The sequence below is a fragment of the Arachis duranensis genome, chromosome 10 (genome assembly GCF_000817695.3).
Source record: "Arachis duranensis cultivar V14167 chromosome 10, aradu.V14167.gnm2.J7QH, whole genome shotgun sequence".
Taxonomy (NCBI): Eukaryota; Viridiplantae; Streptophyta; class Magnoliopsida; order Fabales; family Fabaceae; genus Arachis; species Arachis duranensis.
This window is the reverse complement of record NC_029781.3, coordinates 346,919-367,837: the sequence shown is the minus strand read 5'-3', so window position 1 is coordinate 367,837 and position 20,919 is coordinate 346,919. Positions and strand designations below refer to the sequence as shown.

At 30.5% G+C, this 20,919-nt stretch overlaps 1 protein-coding gene and 1 long non-coding RNA gene across 4 annotated transcripts; both read right to left on the bottom strand.

Annotated features, from left to right (window-relative positions):
* Positions 1-2,386: 2,386 nt before the first annotated feature.
* LOC127742582 (uncharacterized) lies at positions 2,387-2,776 on the bottom strand. Its single transcript, XM_052255221.1, has one exon. The coding sequence runs from the start codon at positions 2,774-2,776 to the stop codon at positions 2,387-2,389; it is 390 nt and encodes a 129-aa protein (XP_052111181.1).
* A 6,723-nt stretch (positions 2,777-9,499) lies between these two features.
* Positions 9,500-15,177, bottom strand: LOC127743173 (uncharacterized). 3 transcript variants are annotated; one of them, XR_008004524.1, is made up of 8 exons: positions 14,792-15,177; positions 13,697-13,876; positions 12,391-12,945; positions 11,875-12,215; positions 11,553-11,780; positions 11,103-11,210; positions 9,745-9,828; positions 9,531-9,588 (listed from the first exon to the last, which is right to left on the bottom strand). It is a non-coding gene; the product is annotated as an uncharacterized LOC127743173 (long non-coding RNA). The 3 variants fall into 3 exon arrangements; XR_008004522.1 differs by having other exon boundaries at positions 11,875-12,945; XR_008004523.1 differs by lacking the exon at positions 9,745-9,828 and having other exon boundaries at positions 9,500-9,588; positions 11,875-12,945.
* Positions 15,178-20,919: the final 5,742 nt, after the last annotated feature.

The window sequence follows — 20,919 nt, the reverse complement described above, 5'->3', positions numbered from 1 at the left end:
AAATATCTTTAATGGCATTTCAATGTCATCTACTATATGAAGCTCAATGACAAAGTTTCGCAACCATATGCCATGAAATCGGAATCAGAGTACCTAAGGATCTCCAAATTTTCTGATCTCCGATAAATAAGCATGTAATCCTTTGTTCTCTTTAGATAACGCATTATGCGTTTAATAGCTATCCAATGATCCATGCCTGGATTGCTCAAGTATTTACCCAACAGTCCTCTCAAGATCATATTTAGGACATTGCTTGAGACTGAAGTTGTCTCCTTTAGTTACGGGTGTGTCCATTGGTCTACATCTTTCCATGCCATATCTACTTAAAATCTTTTCGATATAGTTCTTTTGTGATAATCCAAGAATACCTTGAGAGCAATCTCTTAGTATATCGATTCTTAATACAAAAGAGGCATCACCAAAATCTTTCATTTCAAATTTGTCCGATAGAAATTTCTTAGTTTCATGCAACAAGCCTATATCGTTACTAGCAAGTAGAATGTCATCAACATGTAACACCAAAAAGATGTATTTACTCCCACTGAACTTGCGGTATACACATTCATCTATAATATTTACCTCAAAACCATGAAGTAATGACTTAATTAAACTTGTGATACCATTAACAGGAAACTTGTTTGAGACCATAGATGGATTTTCTCCTTTCTCTATTGGATCTCCTTAATGACACTTCTTGAGGTTGTTGAGCTTGTTGTATGAATTGGGATTGAGGAGGATTCTCATTATTTTCCTGTACTGTAGCAGCATCTTTGAGCAACAACGATATTCTCATTGTTTTCTTGTACTGTAACTGGATCTACAGTAGGATTCTTATTGTGCTCTTGTGCTATAACTGTGTCTTGAACAATAATAGATACAAAGACCTAATCATTGTCAGTTACAGAATCCTCATCAAAAGCAATATTTCTAATATCTCCTTCCCCCCAAACTCAACATCCTCAAGAAATCTCGCATTTCCCGTTTCAAAATAGACCTTGATGCAGGATTGTAAAACGTGTACCCCCGTGAGCGCTCAGCGTAACCAACAAAGTAGCAACTAATTGTCTTTGAGTCCAATTTTCTTTCATGCGGCCTATAAGGTCGCGCTTCAGCTGGACATCCCCAAATATGCAGATGCTTTATACTGGGCCTTTTCCCAGTCCAAATTTCATATGGGGTTTTGTTAATTGCTTTGCTTGGCACCCTATTAAGGATGTACACTACGGTCTTTAATGCTTCTCTCTAGAGTGATTCAGGCAAGGAAGAATGACTAATCATACTTCTCACCATGTCCTTAAGAGTTCGGTTCCTTCGCTCTGCAACACCATTCATGCTAGGTTTGCCTGGCATGGTGTATTGCGGAACAATACCACACTCCTCTAGGAAAAGAGCAAAAGGCCCGGGACGTTGCTCACCTGAGCCGTCATATCTTCCGTAGTATTCACCACCATGATCAGATTTGACAGCTTTAATTTTCTTTCCAAGTTGAAGTTCAACTTCAGCTTTGAAAGACTTGAAAACATCCAAGGCTTGGGACTTTTCATGAATTAAATATAGGTACCCGTAACGAGAGTAATCATCTATGAACGTAATAAAGTATCGTTGTCCATTCCAAGAGACAGTAGGGAATGGGCCACATATATCGGTATGTATCAGTTCTAAGACATCTCTAGCTCTCTCGGCACCTAATTTCCTTTCGTTTGTCCTTTTCCCTTTTATGCACTCAATGCAGACTTCAAAGTCTGCCAAATTTAGAGGTCCAAGAATTCCATCCGACACGAGCCTCTGAATTCTCTGTTTAGAGATGTGGCCTAGGCGTTTGTACCATAATGATGCCGAATTCTCATTCAGTTTTTGTTTTGTACCCGTTTGTAGTATTTCATTATTATAGGAATTTAAGTTAAGCCTATATAGATTATCCACCAAATGACCAGAGCAAATATTATTCGAATTATAAAAGAGACTAACTTTATTGTCTCCGAATGAACAAAAATAACCTGATTTGTCCAAACGAGAAATAGAAACCAAATTTTGTCTAAATGACGGTACATAAAATGTCTCTAATAAATCCAAATAAAATCCACTCGTGGAACATAATCTAAAGGTTCCTATAGCTTCGACTGCAACTATATTGCCGTCTGCCACGTAGATGTATCTTTCAGCATCACTTGGCGGTCGGCTCCACAGGCAACCCTGCATAGTGACACTTACATGAGCAGTAGCAGCAGAATCTACCCACCAAGTATCAACAGGTGCATAACTTAAACTAGCCTCAGAACAAACGAAAGTGAGAATTATATCCTTCTTCACACGCCAAGTGGCATATTTGGTACAATCATTCTTCATGTGTCCCACCTTCTTACAGATCCTGTTTCTTAGCCTTTTTCTACTGAGAAGGCACATCTGCAGTAATATCACGCTTTCTTTTATACTGAGAAGATAAAGCCATGTGAGCACTGAATTTTTTAGTAAATAATTTCTCAACATCCTTTAGGAACTGTTTGGCATTTTTATCCTCAGTAATTGAGCCCCGAAATGCCTCAGGAATTGAGCGTTTCATAATCATAATGCTCATTCGATTGGATCTTTCCCACTTCTCTATTTTAACCTCATTGAGATTTTCTGGAATGGAAGTGGGTTTCTCCTCTCGAAGAGCTATATCTAGATCCATACAACCGAGGACAATCTCCACGGTATCCTTCCAAACTTTAAAATTTGAACCATTTAGCATAGGAATACTGCTAATTTGCGCAGAAACATTGGTAGCTAAAGCCATAGTTTCTGGATTAGAACAAAAGGAACATGCAATAAATATTAGTTAATTAATGAGTAAAAAATCCATATTGAGATATCTAGTACAACATTAATTTTCAATCTTTGGATAGAAAAATTAACTATAAGTGATACTCTCATTGCAGTAATCAAATATTGTCAAAATTCCTGTCACACATTAAGCCTTTTTTTGGACCGACTTAATGCGTACATGGAAACTTAAACTTCGCAACCTATTTATTACCGCATATATTTTCTATTAATTGGCCAAACAATAACCTTCTTTTGGGCCGATTATTGACCGCATAATTAATAGAAAATAAATAGAAGTGTGCAATGCTTATTATTTGGCCAAACAATAAACTTCCTTTGGGCCGATTATTGTTCGCATAAATAATAAGTATTACTTTATTCTTAATTAGTTATAACCAAACATGTATTTACTATCAATATGTGTATGTAATTCGACCAAATATAGACCTTCCTTTGGGCCGACCAATATTCGCATGAATTACATATCACCATATCCCTAATGTTTTGAATATATGGCAAAAAAAAAATTTTTTTATCCATTAAGATTAAAATCAATTATTATTATTAAATTCATGCAAAAAATAATAATAATAAATTTGCCAAAAGAATGAATTCATATAGAATGGTATATAAAAAAAATAAATAAACGAAGAACCTTTCTTTTTTTATTTAAAAAAAATCAGATTCACAGAACCATAGTGCATACAAAAATTTTATACTAAAATATGTGCTAATTCTCTTGATGTGCAATGTCCATAATTAAAAAATTAATTAAATTCTTTTAATTTTACCTATCATCGGCTCCAATAGTTGGGATCAAGACACAAACAAAAAAAATAGTATGTACATATATAAAAGAATGCAATATTTTTTTTAAATATACCTTTTGTATTCTTTATGCGCTCTTTATGTACTATTTGTGTACTCTTTATGCACTTTTTATGTACTCTTTTAGTTTTATTAATATGTGCTACGCAATCCAAAAGTAGCACATATTTAAATCTAATTTCACAACCTCATATTTAAATTAAAATAAAATAAATTTATATTTTCTTAATGATTTAATCATAGACGGCTCTGATACCAATTGTTGGAATTTTTCTCAGAATTCCTTAACCCAAAAGATCATCCATGTTAAATCATTAAGAAGGGAAATATTGAATGCGGAAGCGTACCTGAATTCATAAACATGAATCATACAATCGGAAGAATTTGAATCTTGTGGTTCTTTCGATCTTCCTCAACCAAAGCCTTCTGTATTCAGGTTTTATTCTCATTTAATTCCAAATCAAAAGTAATAATAACTTATTCAATTAGCATTTATAACAATAAATGAGATCATCATTATATAAGTCATTTAATTTGAAATAGCATCATTTGTGATTATAATTGATATATGTATTGCCCACAAATAAATTAGGAAATCAAATAATTTCCTAACACAACAATGTCGTAATGATGACATTCGCAGCACTTGCTGTCCAGCTACAAAGGAGCAGTTGTGATGCGGTTCTACCGTGGACGTGGGTTCGTTCTGTCTTTCTCTCTCTCCCTTAACCCTTCTTCGTCGCCGGAGAAAGTCTTTATTCTGCCAACGCCACCTATTCCATGCCAAATATTGCATTTCTGTATCTCTTCTCATTGAAGAAACAAACATATATATGAGGATGAGATAGAAAGTAGAAACAATGATTTTGGAAATGATAGACAGCTGGAAGTGGAACAAAATGGTTTTGAATTTGACCTTCATTAAAGTCCCGCCCAATACTCTTCTATATTACAAAATTTTTAATTTTTATTATTTTATTAATTTTTGTTGTTTTACCACTTGTCAAACGTTTAACCTATACACTTGTCATTGTATGAAACTCAACACTTGTCAAGTAAAGACCACAACTACACTTCTATTATATATTAACAAGAGTTTACACACATGAAACCTATATTCATTAGAGTTTACACACTGAGTTAACATAGTTTATACCCACATTTATCAGATTTTTCATACATAAATTAATAAAATTTATTTGTTGAAAACAATTTGATATTTGACTGCTGACCCCCAAGATATTCTACATGAAACTATAAACAACCAACATATTGGAAGAAGATATGAGCTGTCATATTTGTTAAACCATGATGCTCATGTTCAAAGGAATAGATGATTGATTGTTTAGAGGTTTGTAATATGATTGTTTTCTACACTTTAACATGTTTAATCCATTTTTTTAAATACATGAAACAATGATTCCTTTTAAAAAGGATTGCATTCCTATAGGATAGGACAAGTTAAATTGATCTAAACAAGACATTTGTTGACAAAATAAACCAATTGCATATTATTCTAAATCTATTTTTTTTTTTCACCCAACAACCAGTCAAATAAAAAACTATAATGAAAAAATAGAAGTAAGTGAAATTATTTGTCATTCAATAAGAAATAACATGAGTATCTTTAACGAATTAATAACAATAATAAATGTTTCATAATCCAATAAAATTAAAATAAAAAATCAAATAAACAGTCATGAACTTACATATTATTTGAAATTATGTAGTGTTCACACAATTGTGGTTGTGATATTAAAACTATGTCATATTGAAGCTATGAGATTTTGTATCTAGTAAGCATCAATTAAAAAAAACTAAAAATTAACCTAATTAAACAAAAAAAGTAATAGCAGAAATAAGGATAAACATTACCAATCCAGTGGTGCTAGAAATTGACAAGCTAAACTTCTGATCAAAGTTGTAATCCTTGTACAAAAGATCTACAAAAGAATTGCAACGTTCACAACTTAATGCCAAGTATATTATAACAAATTTAGACATGGCTTGATAAGAAGCCAACTATCTAAAGGATTTTAAGCGACAGATACTTATAAAGTCTCCAAACATGTAGCATTGTAGGCTTTATGTATATTAGACTTACTAGCAAGAGGCCCGGGCATACGCGCGGGTGAGTGATTGAGTTTGTAAAATTAATAATAAAAATATAAAAAGAATACATAGAAATTAGATAATAATATGTTTTTCGTATATATTTATTGAGTTTAGAAATATGATTATAATGATGTAACTAATAATTCTAAATCGTGTATTGATTAAACATGCTTAATTCAACAATTATATGAATTGAGTAATTAAAATTTGTAATTGAGAGGTCAGATAGTATAAGTACTACATTGTATTCATTTTTTAAATATGCAAACTTTCTATTTTCCAAATCAAGGATCCATTATACACATTTTTTGGTCTATCACAGCTTTCATCTTCTATTGAAGACCTTAATCTCATATTCTGAATTAAAGTTAGTAACTTATATTCATACCATAGATAAAAAGAATCAATTAATGCATTAACAATCTCCTGTCTAGATCCATTTGTTATCACGTAAAGAATTTGAACATATGATAATGTAACATAATACTTATTTTAATAATTTGATTTTGTATTTGTGAAATTTTTGAAGATATCATTTTAAACGGACTTAGGCTTAGTTTGGTAAAACTTTTTGAAGAAATGCTTCTGTTTTTCAAAAGTATAAGAACCTCGTTTTACGTTTGATAAATCAAAAGTTCATGTGCTTATACTTGTGACTTTTAAAAGTTAGAAATACTTTTTCAAAAATAACTTTTTAAAATTTGTAGCATCTATAAATTTTTTTAATATAGTAATTATTGAATATATAAGCATTAATTTTGTATAAATTTTAGAGACAATACAATAATATAACTATCATCAATATAAAATTTTAGATCTTCAAATATATCAACTAAACTTTTTAAATAATTAACATTCTCTTCAACTTAGCTTTAAGGGTAATATTATACTTTACAAAGTAAGCAAACTATTAAAATAGATATTATTTGCAAAAAGTGATCATGATTTATACTAAGAGCCTAAGATCACAAATAAATACTCCAAAGTTTAAATTGTAAAAACATTGATAAATAAAATCCTAAAATTAAAATAATAGAATGTATAGTATAATGGTCTAAAAATCTTATGAAATATCTTTATATTTGTTTGTGCTTTTATATTATTTTTTATTTTCATAGAAAATACTGTAGGGATGTTCATGGATCGGATCCGATCTGCATATCTGCGATATTTATCCGAATCCGATCTGAAAATTGCGGATATGGATCCGATTCGCAAGACTATCAGATCAGATCCGCATACTAATAGAATCGGATTGCAGGTCTCATGTAGGTATCCGCATATCCGCTTATCTACAAAATAAATAAATAAATATTATTTTTATGTTTTATTTTAACTAATAGTTATCATATATGTTACATTATTTTATTTTTATTATTTAAAAAAAATATGTTTAATATTATTTTAAAAGTAAACATGTTTAAAAGAGTAAAAACAGAGATTTTATTGATTTTTTAAAATAAAATAAGATTTTAAAAAGTATTTTTATGTTTTTCGGATATATCCGATATCTGATTCGATTGTAAATGTGCAAATCGATCAGATTCAAGCTAAAAAACTGCGGATATTAGATCCGATTCAATCCGATAATTTTAGTGCAGATCGAATCGAGATTTTGGCCATATCCGATCCAATTTGATCCGTGTTCACCCCTAGAAAATAATAATAAAANNNAAAGAATAATATATTTAAAAATATAAAAGTAATTAAATTCTTTTTTTCCTATCCTTTTATTTCTAATTAAAACAGACAATAAAAGTTCATAAATCCAAATTGAAGGTTAGCAATAGAAAAATAATAAAATTTAAATTCGTATTTAAAATATTACATCATACTCAAGAAATAAATCATCTCCTACAATTCAATACTCTATACAACTTAAATAAATTATTTCTTGGATGATCCTTTCATGTTAAAAACAAAATTTCTTGGTACTTAGCAGCATACAATCATTTTTATATTATAATCCCTCTTTTAGTACTTAATTCCCATCCACATCATATGTTAAAAGATTAGTATATCATACATTATCTTAACATACTTCTTAAATCAAATCTATTTGATTTATTTTTACAAAAATAAAAAATAAAATCTTCGTAAAAAGTAAAATATAAAAAATAAAATTATTTCAAGATATAAAATTTGGATTTGATTGTGAAATAAAAGAACTATTCATCTGATACTATGTCCATTACTACCGCACAATATGAAAAAAATAAAAAAAAATTATTGTCTATCTAAACAATTATTAAAAACTAAGTACACTTATTGATTATAAAAAGTTGTAACTATTATAAGGATTTAAAGTGAAAGATATATGTGTAAAAATTGAAATTATTTTAAATAGTTTTAGAAAGATATAAGTTAAAATTTAAAATATATTTGACTATATAATGTAATTTTTATTTTGCTGTTCTCTAATAGGATACCATTCTATTAAATCAATTATTTCGCATATTAATTTTCAATAAGAAATATAATGATTTTCTTAAATGAAAAACCTACCAACACAATATATGTCTTTGTTCCAAAAATGATTTTCTAATCCAAAATAATACATAACTACTAAAGAAATGACATTATCTACTTGAAATTGGTGATGATAATAATGGGTTATAGAAAAAGTTCACTTCCACTCTTCTTTTTTTCTCAAAATTCCATCTAGTAATAAGCGATATTGTATTAATTTTTTCAATCCACTAATCTTGTGCTTGTATTCAGCTTGAAGACAGAACAAATAAAATAATAAAAATAAAGTATTATTTTTATTTCTAACGTTTAGAACAAATCTTTTTTTTTGTTCTAATATTAATTAGTAATTTATCACTTGAATTCTAATCATGCAATAGTTATTTTCAAATAAAAAAGGCTAAATCTTTTTTTTTTTGCTTTTATAATTGAAGAAATGAAATTAAAAATTATTAAATGAATTATTAGAATTAAGAATTCTATAATACTTATGGAAGCTATTTCTGTTAGGGTAAGAACCATTCGGTTACAAATTCTTCTAACATTTGCCTTCAAATTGTGAATTAATTAAGATAAAAAACGTCACTTTTTTATCAATATAAGGATGTTAAACCTTTTACAAATAATAAATTAGATTCTACTCTTTTAAACTCGATTTTACCTCACTTATCTTATGTTGTAGCAGAGTAAGATATAAAATTTTTTTTATGCATAAAACAAACATTATATAACAACATAGCTTATTATGTTCATACACTTTATATACTAAAGAAAAATAAAAATAAAACACTAAGCAAAAAGAAAGAAAAGAAAAATACTAAACTATTGCGAGAAGAACTAATAAAAATTTTGGATGCAATTAATTTAATTACTCTCACAAAGAAAAAGTGTTACAACAAAAAATATTAAAGAATGTTTAAAAGAAAGTGTCAAAACAAAAAAATGAGTGAACTATTTCTCGAATATTGAATATCTTATCTCTTTAAAATAGCCAAGTACTCCTTACTCCTTAGAGTATCTTATCTCTTTAAGAAATAAAAATTTAAGAAATGCACACATTTATATCCTAAATGATAAAAAGAATTAGAGTCATTACAACACAATAAAATGGTTTCAAATCAAATATATCTATAAATGATGGATGGAAATGGCTAAACTTGGCCACAAAAAATCATGTGTTGTAAGTAAATGTTACTCAAACAAACACACTTACATCTCCTTCAGAAGAGAGAAAAAAAAGGGGATAAAACACAAAGCAATAAATGTCACTACACTTATATCTAATCACTCAATATAGTAACTTATTTTACACTGATGAAACCAAAGCAATCCCATTCTTTTCTCTTATTCTATCCACCAAACATGAAAAATCTGCAAAACATTGGATAAAATATAAGGGACAGTCACATTTACTTTAAATTATAGATATCAAACATTTATTACAGTTAAAAAAAAAGAAAAATTATTACTCAATAAAACAAAAAAAATTAACTGGTCATCATTAAGTGTAATCAACCAATTCATTACCAATCTTCAACACAAAAATGTTGAGGCATAGAAGCGAGTTATAAGATCACATGTAAATACAGGCAGTAATCTCGTTGTCACCAGCTGAAAAAAAAAGATGCAGGAAAGCATGGAATTTTGATTTTGAAAGAAATAATTCCACAAAAGAAGATAACAGTATAATTAGTAGTCAAAATAATAAAAGTTCTAGGAAAGAATTATCTACTTTGATAACTTGAATTATGTCATATACAATTCTGCAAATTTATACACATTTTTTCTAAGATCAAGAAATCTTTAAATAAAGTGAATTAATTATAAAGATAAACATATCAAATTTCACAAAACTCACGTCAGATAGATGCACAAAACATAAAGAAATTTTTAAGCCATTTTAAATTTTCTTTACACAACATAGATTAATTAAAAAACAAATTTCGCAAATGTTCAATCATCTCTGCTAGTAATTCAAGATCTAAAAATATTTTGTTTCTGCTCCATCAAGCTTCATCTGGAGAAAAAACATGGTACAACATATTTTAACAACACAACAGAAAAAAACATTCAACAAAAAATGATTGAAGAAAATCCTAACGATGGCAAGTTTAATTTAATTGTTCTTGAGGTAACACAAAAGTTTCTCATAAAAAATATATTATCATTGAACCTTCAAAAGCTTCAGATTCTACAAAAATTTCTACAAATGTAATAAACCATTAAGAATTTTGGAATCTTCACAAGTGACAACACTTACCATGTAAATTGCTCTAGACAAAGACTTGCTAAGCATACAGTATGCATCAATCATCCATGCAGTTTGCTCAACAGTAAAATCCCTTTCTTTCAAAACAAATGATAGAATTAAACAAAAATATTAGCTTCTCCTATAACTCATTCAAATACACAAATTTTCAAACGATTCACCAAAGAGTAAAGAGGCAAAGCAAAAAAGTGTAAGGAAAAATATCAAAGGTTATCCCAATAGACCGACCTAAGAATGTACTGAATCAGAATGCAATTTGTTTTGCCAATCTTTATATTTGCCATCCAAATTCACACTCTCTATATTATACTTCTCTCCCTCTTTAAAAATTTGGGGGCAAAAAGAAAACACCTCTTAATTTTAATTATTAGTTGAGAAAAAAATTATGATAGCATAATCATTAATTTAAAAGGTAGCAATCTTATTAGTTCTTGGACATAATCATCAATTTTACATAAATTTTGCTCCAAACATTAGTAGAACTCAATCCATATCATTCACAGAAAAATGACAAATTCAACTCAATCCATTTTGGCCCATGATTAACACCCAAAAGGGAAGGTGTTTGGAAAAAATATTTGTTAAAAAATAAAATGTAGTTTTGTTTTGAGTATACCTTGTTTTGTTTAAATATTTCATGTCTTCATTGCTTATGTTAGTCCTGCATGCCCTCCATTAAGCCTCGACCACTTCCATCCATCAACCAAAGATCCATTCCTGCCAACTGATCATAAAGCAAGCAAGTATCATTAAATTGGTAAGCAAAGATGACACAATGAATACACAACACCACCACAATAAAAATACTTCTCCGACAAAATAACCTCTCAGGTTTCAGCAGCAACACAAACTTCATCTTCTTTAATGAATTTAGTGAAGGATGAATGATCACACACTCATAAGGGATTGCTTGTCACAGACAATTAATGAGCAAAATGCAAAAAGGTAAAAAAATTGCCAACTTTGGGGTACCCAACATCATAAAAAGCAAAATTGGAACCAAATTTATAGAAAATAGAGAAAAATGAAGGATGGGGTATCGATAAAATAGGAGTGTACTGATTACTTGAGTTGGAGAGATGAAGCTTGAGGTCTAGGGATGAGAGTTCGATACAACAGCTCAGCCATTTTCTGAGTTAAGTCCTCTACTTCCTCTTTGTCCTTCAACTTTTCTACTCGCAATTCATTCTTGTTAGCCCTCAACTCCTGCACAGCCAACGGGTTATGAAGGAATGCTGCCAGCGGTGCAGCGACTTTAGCATCGCCACGACTTCTACCTTCATCTCCATCATATCTGAACCCACACAAAAATATTGATAATGCTAATAATAAATCCCTCAAAATCTAAACTAAAACAAAAATTAAACGAAAATTAAGGGCGAAAAGACCTTGAAGGGCATCTTCGGTGTGGTAGAGGCGCTTGAGGATGTCATTTTAAACTCTAATTTCAAATGAAAAAATTGCGCTCAAAATTTGGTGTTCAAATCCTGATTTGAAAGGAAAAGATCGCGCCCAAATTGCTGCAGAAGAGAGTTCTGCTTCATTACCTGAGGGACAATGAGTTCTCAATCCATTGTTTACCCTAATCATCCAATCAAAAGCTAATATTTTCGTTTTCTTCCCCTAAATGGTGGTTTTTAGAATTGCTGCCAGATTAACTCTCTTCAACCCATTGGACAAAGATCTTCTCTGATAACCTTCCACCAGGTAAGAAGATTTTGGCTTTTTGCTGAGGAGCGAAACACAAAAGAAAGAAAAAGTTTGGGAGACACCTGTCACTTCTCAGAAACCATCTAACAGTGCTAAATAAATAGTGTGGTTTTAGTGTTTGGCTAGTTAACCATTATATATTAATAGATAGATAAAAAAAATTGCCATGCCGTGATAATAAGTTAATAACTCACCGGGTGATTGACGAAATGAGATTCAGAGGTGTTCCCTGCAAATTATAGAACCATTTACGACAGCACTTTTAGCTGCAACTCGTTTGTATATGTCTGAAACCCTAAACAACAAAATAAACAACAACAACAAAAAAAATGAATACTTAAAGCAATCAACAAAAGAAAAGAACACTAATGTTCAAACCTGAAGCCCATAGTGTTGGCCCCACTTTAAAATAAATAACTAACAGTATGCATTTGGAGAAAGAAGGAAAAAAAAAGGAATCTTTTCCTGCTTTCAGGCGTGTGGCGTGATTTTATTGCCGTTCCACTATTCCGAAAGCCACGTCTTCAATCTCTGTTTGTTGATGCGATGGCACGTTCTTGAAGATCCTTGTTCTTCCCCATCATGTTTCCTCCATCTCTGGCTCACCCCTGCTTCTCTGGACCTCCGAAATCTCCTTTCCAATCTAGTCTGACTTTCATGATAAACTTCAAATCTTCAGCTACAATCTCAACCCAACTGGTTGCCGAAAAATGGGAACCACTCTCACTGCATACTACTACCACCTATCACTGTTATGTTATCATAATGAAATACCAAATTAGTTATATATCTGTTGAATTTTCAAATTATAGCAATGCTATTATAAACATAATTAAAAATTGTTAATCCAAACAAAATAAGTAGAATTAAAACAACGCTATCCACTATATCATATTAGACCAGGTTCAGTCTAGAAAAATTCTAATAATAATATGATGCCAAGTTGAACACTTGAACCTGCTAATTAATTATAATTTTTTTTACTCGGACAATATGAATAATGCAACAAGAATTAGTGATATATAAGACCAAGATAACCAAAGCTGATTCATTTAAAAGATGAAAGCAAAGCTATATATTATTGAAGTATGTTTCTCTATTTTGTAAGTGGTTTGTGATGTCCTTACCTTTACTTTCCTACTTTTGTCAATAACCAAATAGCTATTGTTGTAATGGCATAGCTTGTTTATGCTTCTTTTTTTTCTTTTTTCATAATGAGTATCTATTGTTGCAAGGAACTGTATGATCATATAACAATAATTATAACGATAAAGGAATTGCACGATCATATAACAAATTTCGAGAAGACCCAAGATCATGTTAATCTTAGAAGTTGTGAAATTCAGTTAGAGGCAAAAGTTTGATTGTAGTAAATCCATTTAGAAAATTACCTACAGATAATATGATACCTGAAAAATTGTATTAAAAAGTTTAGTAACTCCTCACTTAAAAATCCAAAACTAATTTGAAGTTTAAGAATAAAAGGTCAATAATTCTTACCGCCACTGGTGATGAAGATCCTTATACACTTTCTCAAGTTATTCCATCTCATCATTATTCCATCCACTTTGGTCTTCCTCAACTGTTCCCTCATCTCGATTTTTTTCCCTCTTCTCCTTGTTTCTCCTCATCCTCCTCACCATAATCGTTGACATCAAAATCACCTTTTTCATGCTCCATCTGCATCACAAAAATAACCCATCAATCACAAATAAAAAATAATGAACCAATATACTTGCACAACACTCTAGGGAGTAAATGAGTCAGCAAACAGCTAATATAGCCCTTAATCCATGTGAAGCCTTAGCACTAAAAGTAACAATAAAAAGCAAGTAATCAAAGAAGCTCTATCTCTATTCAACTTGGCAACTACAAATAGTTCAAGTTGCACAGTCAATGTTCCACTTGCTGCTCATAAAAAATAGCATTTTCTACGCTCTAAATTATTTCAGAATTCTAATTTATGAACATGTGGATCAAAAAACAAAGAACAAATTCGAACAAAAGGTGACATCTTTGACAACAACTTTGTACACTATTTTCCAAAGCAAAGAACAAACCTTTATTTGACAAATTTATAAATGGTTATGGGTTTACGATTTTTCCCATTACAATATCTCATTTTTTCCCATCTAAACCACACACGCTAACATACATTAGAGTAATAATTGAAATAATGCTAAAAGGCACCTCTTAAGTCCTAATTTGTGGGTGGAATAATAATCAAAATGCAGAAAATCAAGCAAATGTCAAAAGATGATCAGATAACCACTTCAAAACTCTATTACACATAGAAAACTCTATTACACATTATTGTTTCCTTTCCTTCTATTTTTTGTTTTTTTGTTGTATTTGGATCTTTCCATATTGTTGGTCATGTTTCAATCCTAGCCATTGATTAAAATTGAATGTTTATCTTTTAATGGTGGAGATTGAAACACAACTTAAAACATGAGAAGATCTGAATCTTTTTGCATCTCCCTAACATAGATAAAGCATAATTTCTTAAGGGAGAGACAATACTATCTCCCTCTTTAAGAAGAGGGAGAAACTTAGAATATCCAATTTTATTATTTATTTATAATGGAAAATTACCTTCAATGTACTTCTTTTGGAAGTAAAACTTATCGAATTCATCGTGACTTGTAAATTGGAAACAGAAAACAAAAACCCTCAATTAAGTTTATAGAAAAACAAAAGAGGACAGGTAGTATGAATTGGTCAGGTTCAATGCTTTTGTTAAGTAATATTGAAATAGTAAATTTTTTCATTTGCACAGTTAAGTCAACCATTTTGATTAAACAGGAAAAAAATAGATGTACTAAAAAAAATATATGGTGCTTCAATTCATTGAATAAAGACTGGTACCTGAAGATCTCTAGCTTACTATCAGTTGAAGCTCCATTTCAGAAGTAACAATACATAATGTTAGCCAAGTAAATTTTCAAACAATTTAGTTGCTAATTACCTTAGTCATGTACTTTCACAGATACTGCACAACTTTTAGTGATTACCTAATATTCCAAACAACCACAACTATATAAAAATGTTTCAAATTTGGATAACATAAAGAGAAGTTAATAAATTTGTCACAAACCCATATTTAAAGAATCCAAGTGATGCCACAAACAACAAATTCAGCCTTACTTCATGAACAATCTTTAACAACGAAACCAAGGATTCATTCGTCAAAAAGTACAATTATACTCGTACTTTCCACGTTTTGCAGCAAACCGAAATTTAAGCCATACCAATATCATAATAACTAATAAGAATAAGAACCACGTTAACTTCTAATTGAGGCAATAATTAGTAGATCTCATAATCAATTTCAACATTCTTCTTATATCATATATCAGCAATTACTTATTTCTTTTTTACCCAAAGAAATGCTTACTCTATCCAAACGAGAAGAAGTTATGTCCCTTTCGATTTGCGGTTCCTCAAAAGTCATAAAGGCCTCCCACGTATATTTCTCCAAGCTCACGATGTGCATGTTATGTAATCTAACAACACACCTTGTTGAGTTACTGTATTTATGTATCAAACACATTTTATATTTACGGTGAAAATTCAGATGAAATCGATTTACGTGAAATTAATAATTTAAAGTCGTTAGATGATTTGACTGATTTGACTAAATTTTTATCTAATGGCTCTCAGTTAAAGTTCACGTGAAGTCGACTGTATTTGAATTTTTACCTTATTAGTGATATTCGTTCAACATACATGTTTATTGTGTCCACTTATATCTTAATAAAAAAAATAAAAATTTTCTAAACACACTTTGACACACTTAAATATTATTACGTATCAACGAGTCTTATTATTAACATATATTATTAAAATAAATTTAAAAATAATATATGTTGTATCCATATGACTTATAAAATTGTGAAATTTATATATCTACATATCTAGTATCATGTTGTGTTTTGCATCCATATCTATATCTCATAATATATAATTGAATTTATTTAAGAAGGTTCTTGCTTTCTTCCCATTCTTCAATCCCTTACGATAGATTAGGACTTGAATAAACATAAGAAAAGCAACGATATAAAGTATATACGTATTAAAAGAATTTATATTGGGATAAGGTTGCAAATGTGAATTTGCCCCTTTTAAACCAGCACAAGGGCTCCACGAAACCGTCACAAATTTGGAAAAAAATGTTGAGAAATAATATCAGTTTGTCTGCAATGTGTTTGTGATCGTGTCGACCCTAAACATTTGAATCCACCACAACATGTAACTAATTATTTGGACTCCAAACCGAAAATTGGAAAATAAATTAAAAAAAATCTACGTATGCATTGGACCGAAATTAACGAAAATTATACCAATCAATAACGTGGAAGCTTCACATACATTGAAAGGAAATTGTGTAATATATCTCAAGCTTTTGACAATAATTATAGATACAGAGTCACTACTCACAAGACCATATCTGCTGGTTTGCCACTTTAGCCTTATCTTGTTTAATACTTACAAAAAAGTTGGCATCACATCAATTCACAAGAGAAAGTGAGAACAACATAATAAAATTGCTAGAAAAGCTTCATAGGGGCCATGCATTCGAAGGATATAGTTGGATCAAATCAACAATAATTATAATGAAGTTATATATATATACTTCATAGCATTCGAATGATATAGTTGTTAACTTTTAGCTTATTACTAAACAAATATATATGTTTCATGGGATCAGCAAATATGTCTCTTTCACTGAATTAATCGCAGATAATTGTATTGTGTTTAACATAAGAATATGAAATTTTAGCGCTGTGAATGCATGGGAAAAGAAGCATGGATAAGATTATGTATCGTATTATTATTGGACATATTAATGAATTGGTTATTTTTAATTTCTTAACAAATTAAAATAAAACTAATTTTTTATAACAATAATAATAATAAACCTAATTGTTATCAGATCCGGTTGAACGGACCAATTTACATAACTCACTGGATTATGGTTTTTTTTAAAACAAAAATTAAAAATATATTTATCTTTTTATCAAAAAATTTAAACATAATTCGATTTAAATCTTGTAAATTGATCGGATCAAATCGAGTTTAATAATTATAATGCGAACAATTAAATTTATTATTGTTTCTATAATAAACCGATTTTATTCTGATTTATTAAAACTTAAATTATTAACCGGTTTAACAAATATATCCAATAATATTACGACATATGTAAATATTTTAGATCCCGCTAGAAAAATAATAGTTTTAGTGTCTTTATCGAAGTGGTGTACTTGGATTAATAAACCACCAAAGTCAAGACACTTGCATATTCATGCTTTTTCTTTGCTTGGCATAAACGCAAAACAAAGTCCAAGAAAAAAAAAAAGTCGCCGATTAGAAAACCTTCTTCCTTCCCGAAATTAAGGTGTTCAAGTTACAAAAATCGTTCTCAAAATTAAAGATTATTGTCAACTTGAAGTATATATATATATATATATAGCTTAGCAATTCTGCCACTACTTTAAGTACTTCTCTTTTCGGGAGGTGCCAAAGTTATTTCTCAACTCCCAATGTCAAAATGTAACCGAAAGTGAAAGCAGAAACCCCAACTATAGTCCGTCACCCTATATATATGTAGAATTTGGTCTCTTGTGATCATAGCCTTAATCAATTATATATATATGATGGCTGCTTGTTTCATAATCTTATTGGTGCTGCTAGGGGGAAGAGTAGTGTCATCAGCCAGTCGACAAAATTTATATACTCGTAGGGAGCAGAAAGAAAATAATGAGGGAATGCTAATGGGTTCATCATCATCATCGCAAGAGGTAACAAAGGTGCATTTCTTGTTGTAGCGAAGGGCCATAACCCTCCATCAGGACCAAGCCATAGAGGCCATGCTACACCGCACGTGGCACGCCATGTTAATAATACAATGGATTAATCTTAGCATACAAGAAATTAGCATTTACAAGTTTTACAAGTGCTGAAACTTACTAATACCCTAAATGCGCTTCAATTATTACGTACAAGTCACGTGCTATATAATAGAATTTAGTTTCAATCAAAATCAATTAACGCGCGAATATCTCTCTTCCAATATTCAAAAGATTTCATTACCTTCTTCGAATCTCTTGCCAAGTTTTTTCGTTCTCCTTCTCGCGTTCTCTCCTGGTCTTTTGGATCCTTCTTTCTTCTGCGTTTATCACTTCTTTGTTCTTCGTCATTCACCTGAGTTTTGCGAACTGTAACGCTAGCTTCGTTTTATTTCGATTTTCTGGTTTCTGAAATCAAATTTTGAAATCCTTTTGAAAATAATGGATGATTCAACCTCAAATTGTCAGCTCAATCACGGTGAAGTGGATTCAATCTCAGATTGTCAGCTCAATCACGGCGAAGTGAATTTTGAATTTGAATCGAATGAAGTTCCTGAGGTTTGATTTAGTTTCAGCTAACTATGATTGTCTAGCTAAATAATTCGTGAATATAGACTGTGAAATTAATGCGTTAACATAATCTGTGGATTGAATATAATGTATTAGTTTTGATTAATTATCTGCAATTTATAGCAGACGCTCGTGTGTAGATCAGAACTTTTTGGGTGTATTTTTAGGGAGGTTTTGGTGTATTTTAGGGAAGTTTGGGTGTATTTACAATTTATGATTTTTCTTGTTATTTTTAATTGACTTGTTATTATCCGGAGTCCTTGGGTGTATGTTACTTTGATTGTTATTTTTTTATGAGGTGCAGAAATTCTATAGTATTTTCTTGTTTTTAACATGTTATTTTTTGCAGTCCCTCTCTGTTGTTGATGAGCAGCTTGTTCTCAAGGTTGGAATGACTTTTAAAAACTTTGAAGATGCTGCAAAATTTTACAAGGACTATGCCAAAGCTGCAGGTTTATTATATCCGGTTAAACCTCTTTCATGCTACATCAGTGGTGCATCCAAATTCCAGCCAATATCAAGGATGTGTTATGAATTATCAGTTCAAGGAACTAGTAGCAGTGGATAGTTTTTTGGGTGTATAGTTACAGAATATGGGTGTAAATCATAGTTTTTCTTGGGTGTATTTGTGAACTTTCTTGTGTTTGACATTTTACATATATTTATATATTTCAGAATCTGCTGTTTATGTTATAAATTATTGTTTTTTTTTTATTTTGGTATAGGGTTTAGGATTTAGAGTTTAGGGTTTAGGGTTTAAGAGTTTAGGGATAAGCATAAGGGGATAGAGTTTAGTGTATATTTAACTTTCCTTGGGTGTTAAATGAGATTTTATGGGTGTAAAAATCAATGATTTGGGTGTATAGTAAGTTGGGTGATTTAGGGTTTAGGGTTTAGTGTTTAGGGTTTAGGGTTTATGGTTTAGGGTTTAGGGTTTAGGGTTTAGGATTTAGGTTTTTAGGGTTTAGTGTTTAGGTTTTAGGTTTTTAATGTTTAGTGTTTAGGATTTATGGTTTAGGATTTAGGGTTTAGGGTTTAGGGTTTAGGGTTTAGGCTTTTAGGGTTAGAGTTTAGTGTTTATGGTTTAGGGTTTAGGATTTAGATTTTTAGGGTTTAGTGTTTAGGGTTTAGAGTTTAGGGTTTAATGTTTAGGGTTTAGGGTTTAGGTTTTTACGGTTTAGTGTTTAGGGTTTATGGTTTAGAATTTTTAGGGATAAATCATCAGGGGGGATAGATGTTTGGGTGTATAATCAACATTCTTTGGGTGTAAAATGTCAGGTTATGGGTGTATATTTGGTTTGATGTTTTCCTTCATATTATAGTACCTCTAAATCAGACATTTTCAATACACCAGAGAGAGTTTAATTATGAAAAAATTTTCACTTATAATTGGATCAAATATATTTACAACATGTGTTCAATTTCTTACAAGAGTATATAACAGTTACATTAATCAGTGTCAATATCATTAGAATCTATCTGACAAAATGGACTCAATAACAATGAGGATGGCCTGGACAGTCTTATTGCATGACTTCCGCTAATGGCTTCAGCTTTGTCTTGATTCATTTCATGGAATAGAAGACATATATTTGTTCTTACATTTTTTTCAGCTTGTTTTTTGCCTTTCATTTTTACTGCAATGAAAAATACACCCATAGATATCAGTCAGATACACCTATAGATCAACCAGATACACGCAAATTGATTTCATAAGTATTTAATGAGATCAGTTCAAAATAATGTTCAATTGACTCAAACATCGATAATATACAAGCTCAAGCAATATTACAATGTCAAGCAATATACAGCCAAGGACAAGCAGTATTAGAACATTTGCAACAGTTGACTATATTAAATTATATGAGTTCAGAAATATACACCCAATAAATTACGCCATATACACCCAACAATCAACCATATACACCCAACACATTACGTCATATACACCCAATAAATTACGCAATATACACACAAAAATCGGTTAGGAGAAGAACTAGAACAAGAAGAACTGTAAAAGCTAAAACAAGATGAACGGTAAAAACTTAGATCAGGCACATACACCCAAACTAATTTCATAAGTATTTAATTAGATCAGCTCAAAATTATGTTCAATTCATTGAAACATGGATAAATATACAAGTTTAAGCAATATTACAATGTCAATCAATATACACCCAAGGACAAGCAATATTAGGACAGTTGCAACAGTTGATTATATTACATGATATGGGTTCAGGAATATACACCCAAAAAATTACGCCATATACACCCAACAATCAACCATATACACCCAACACA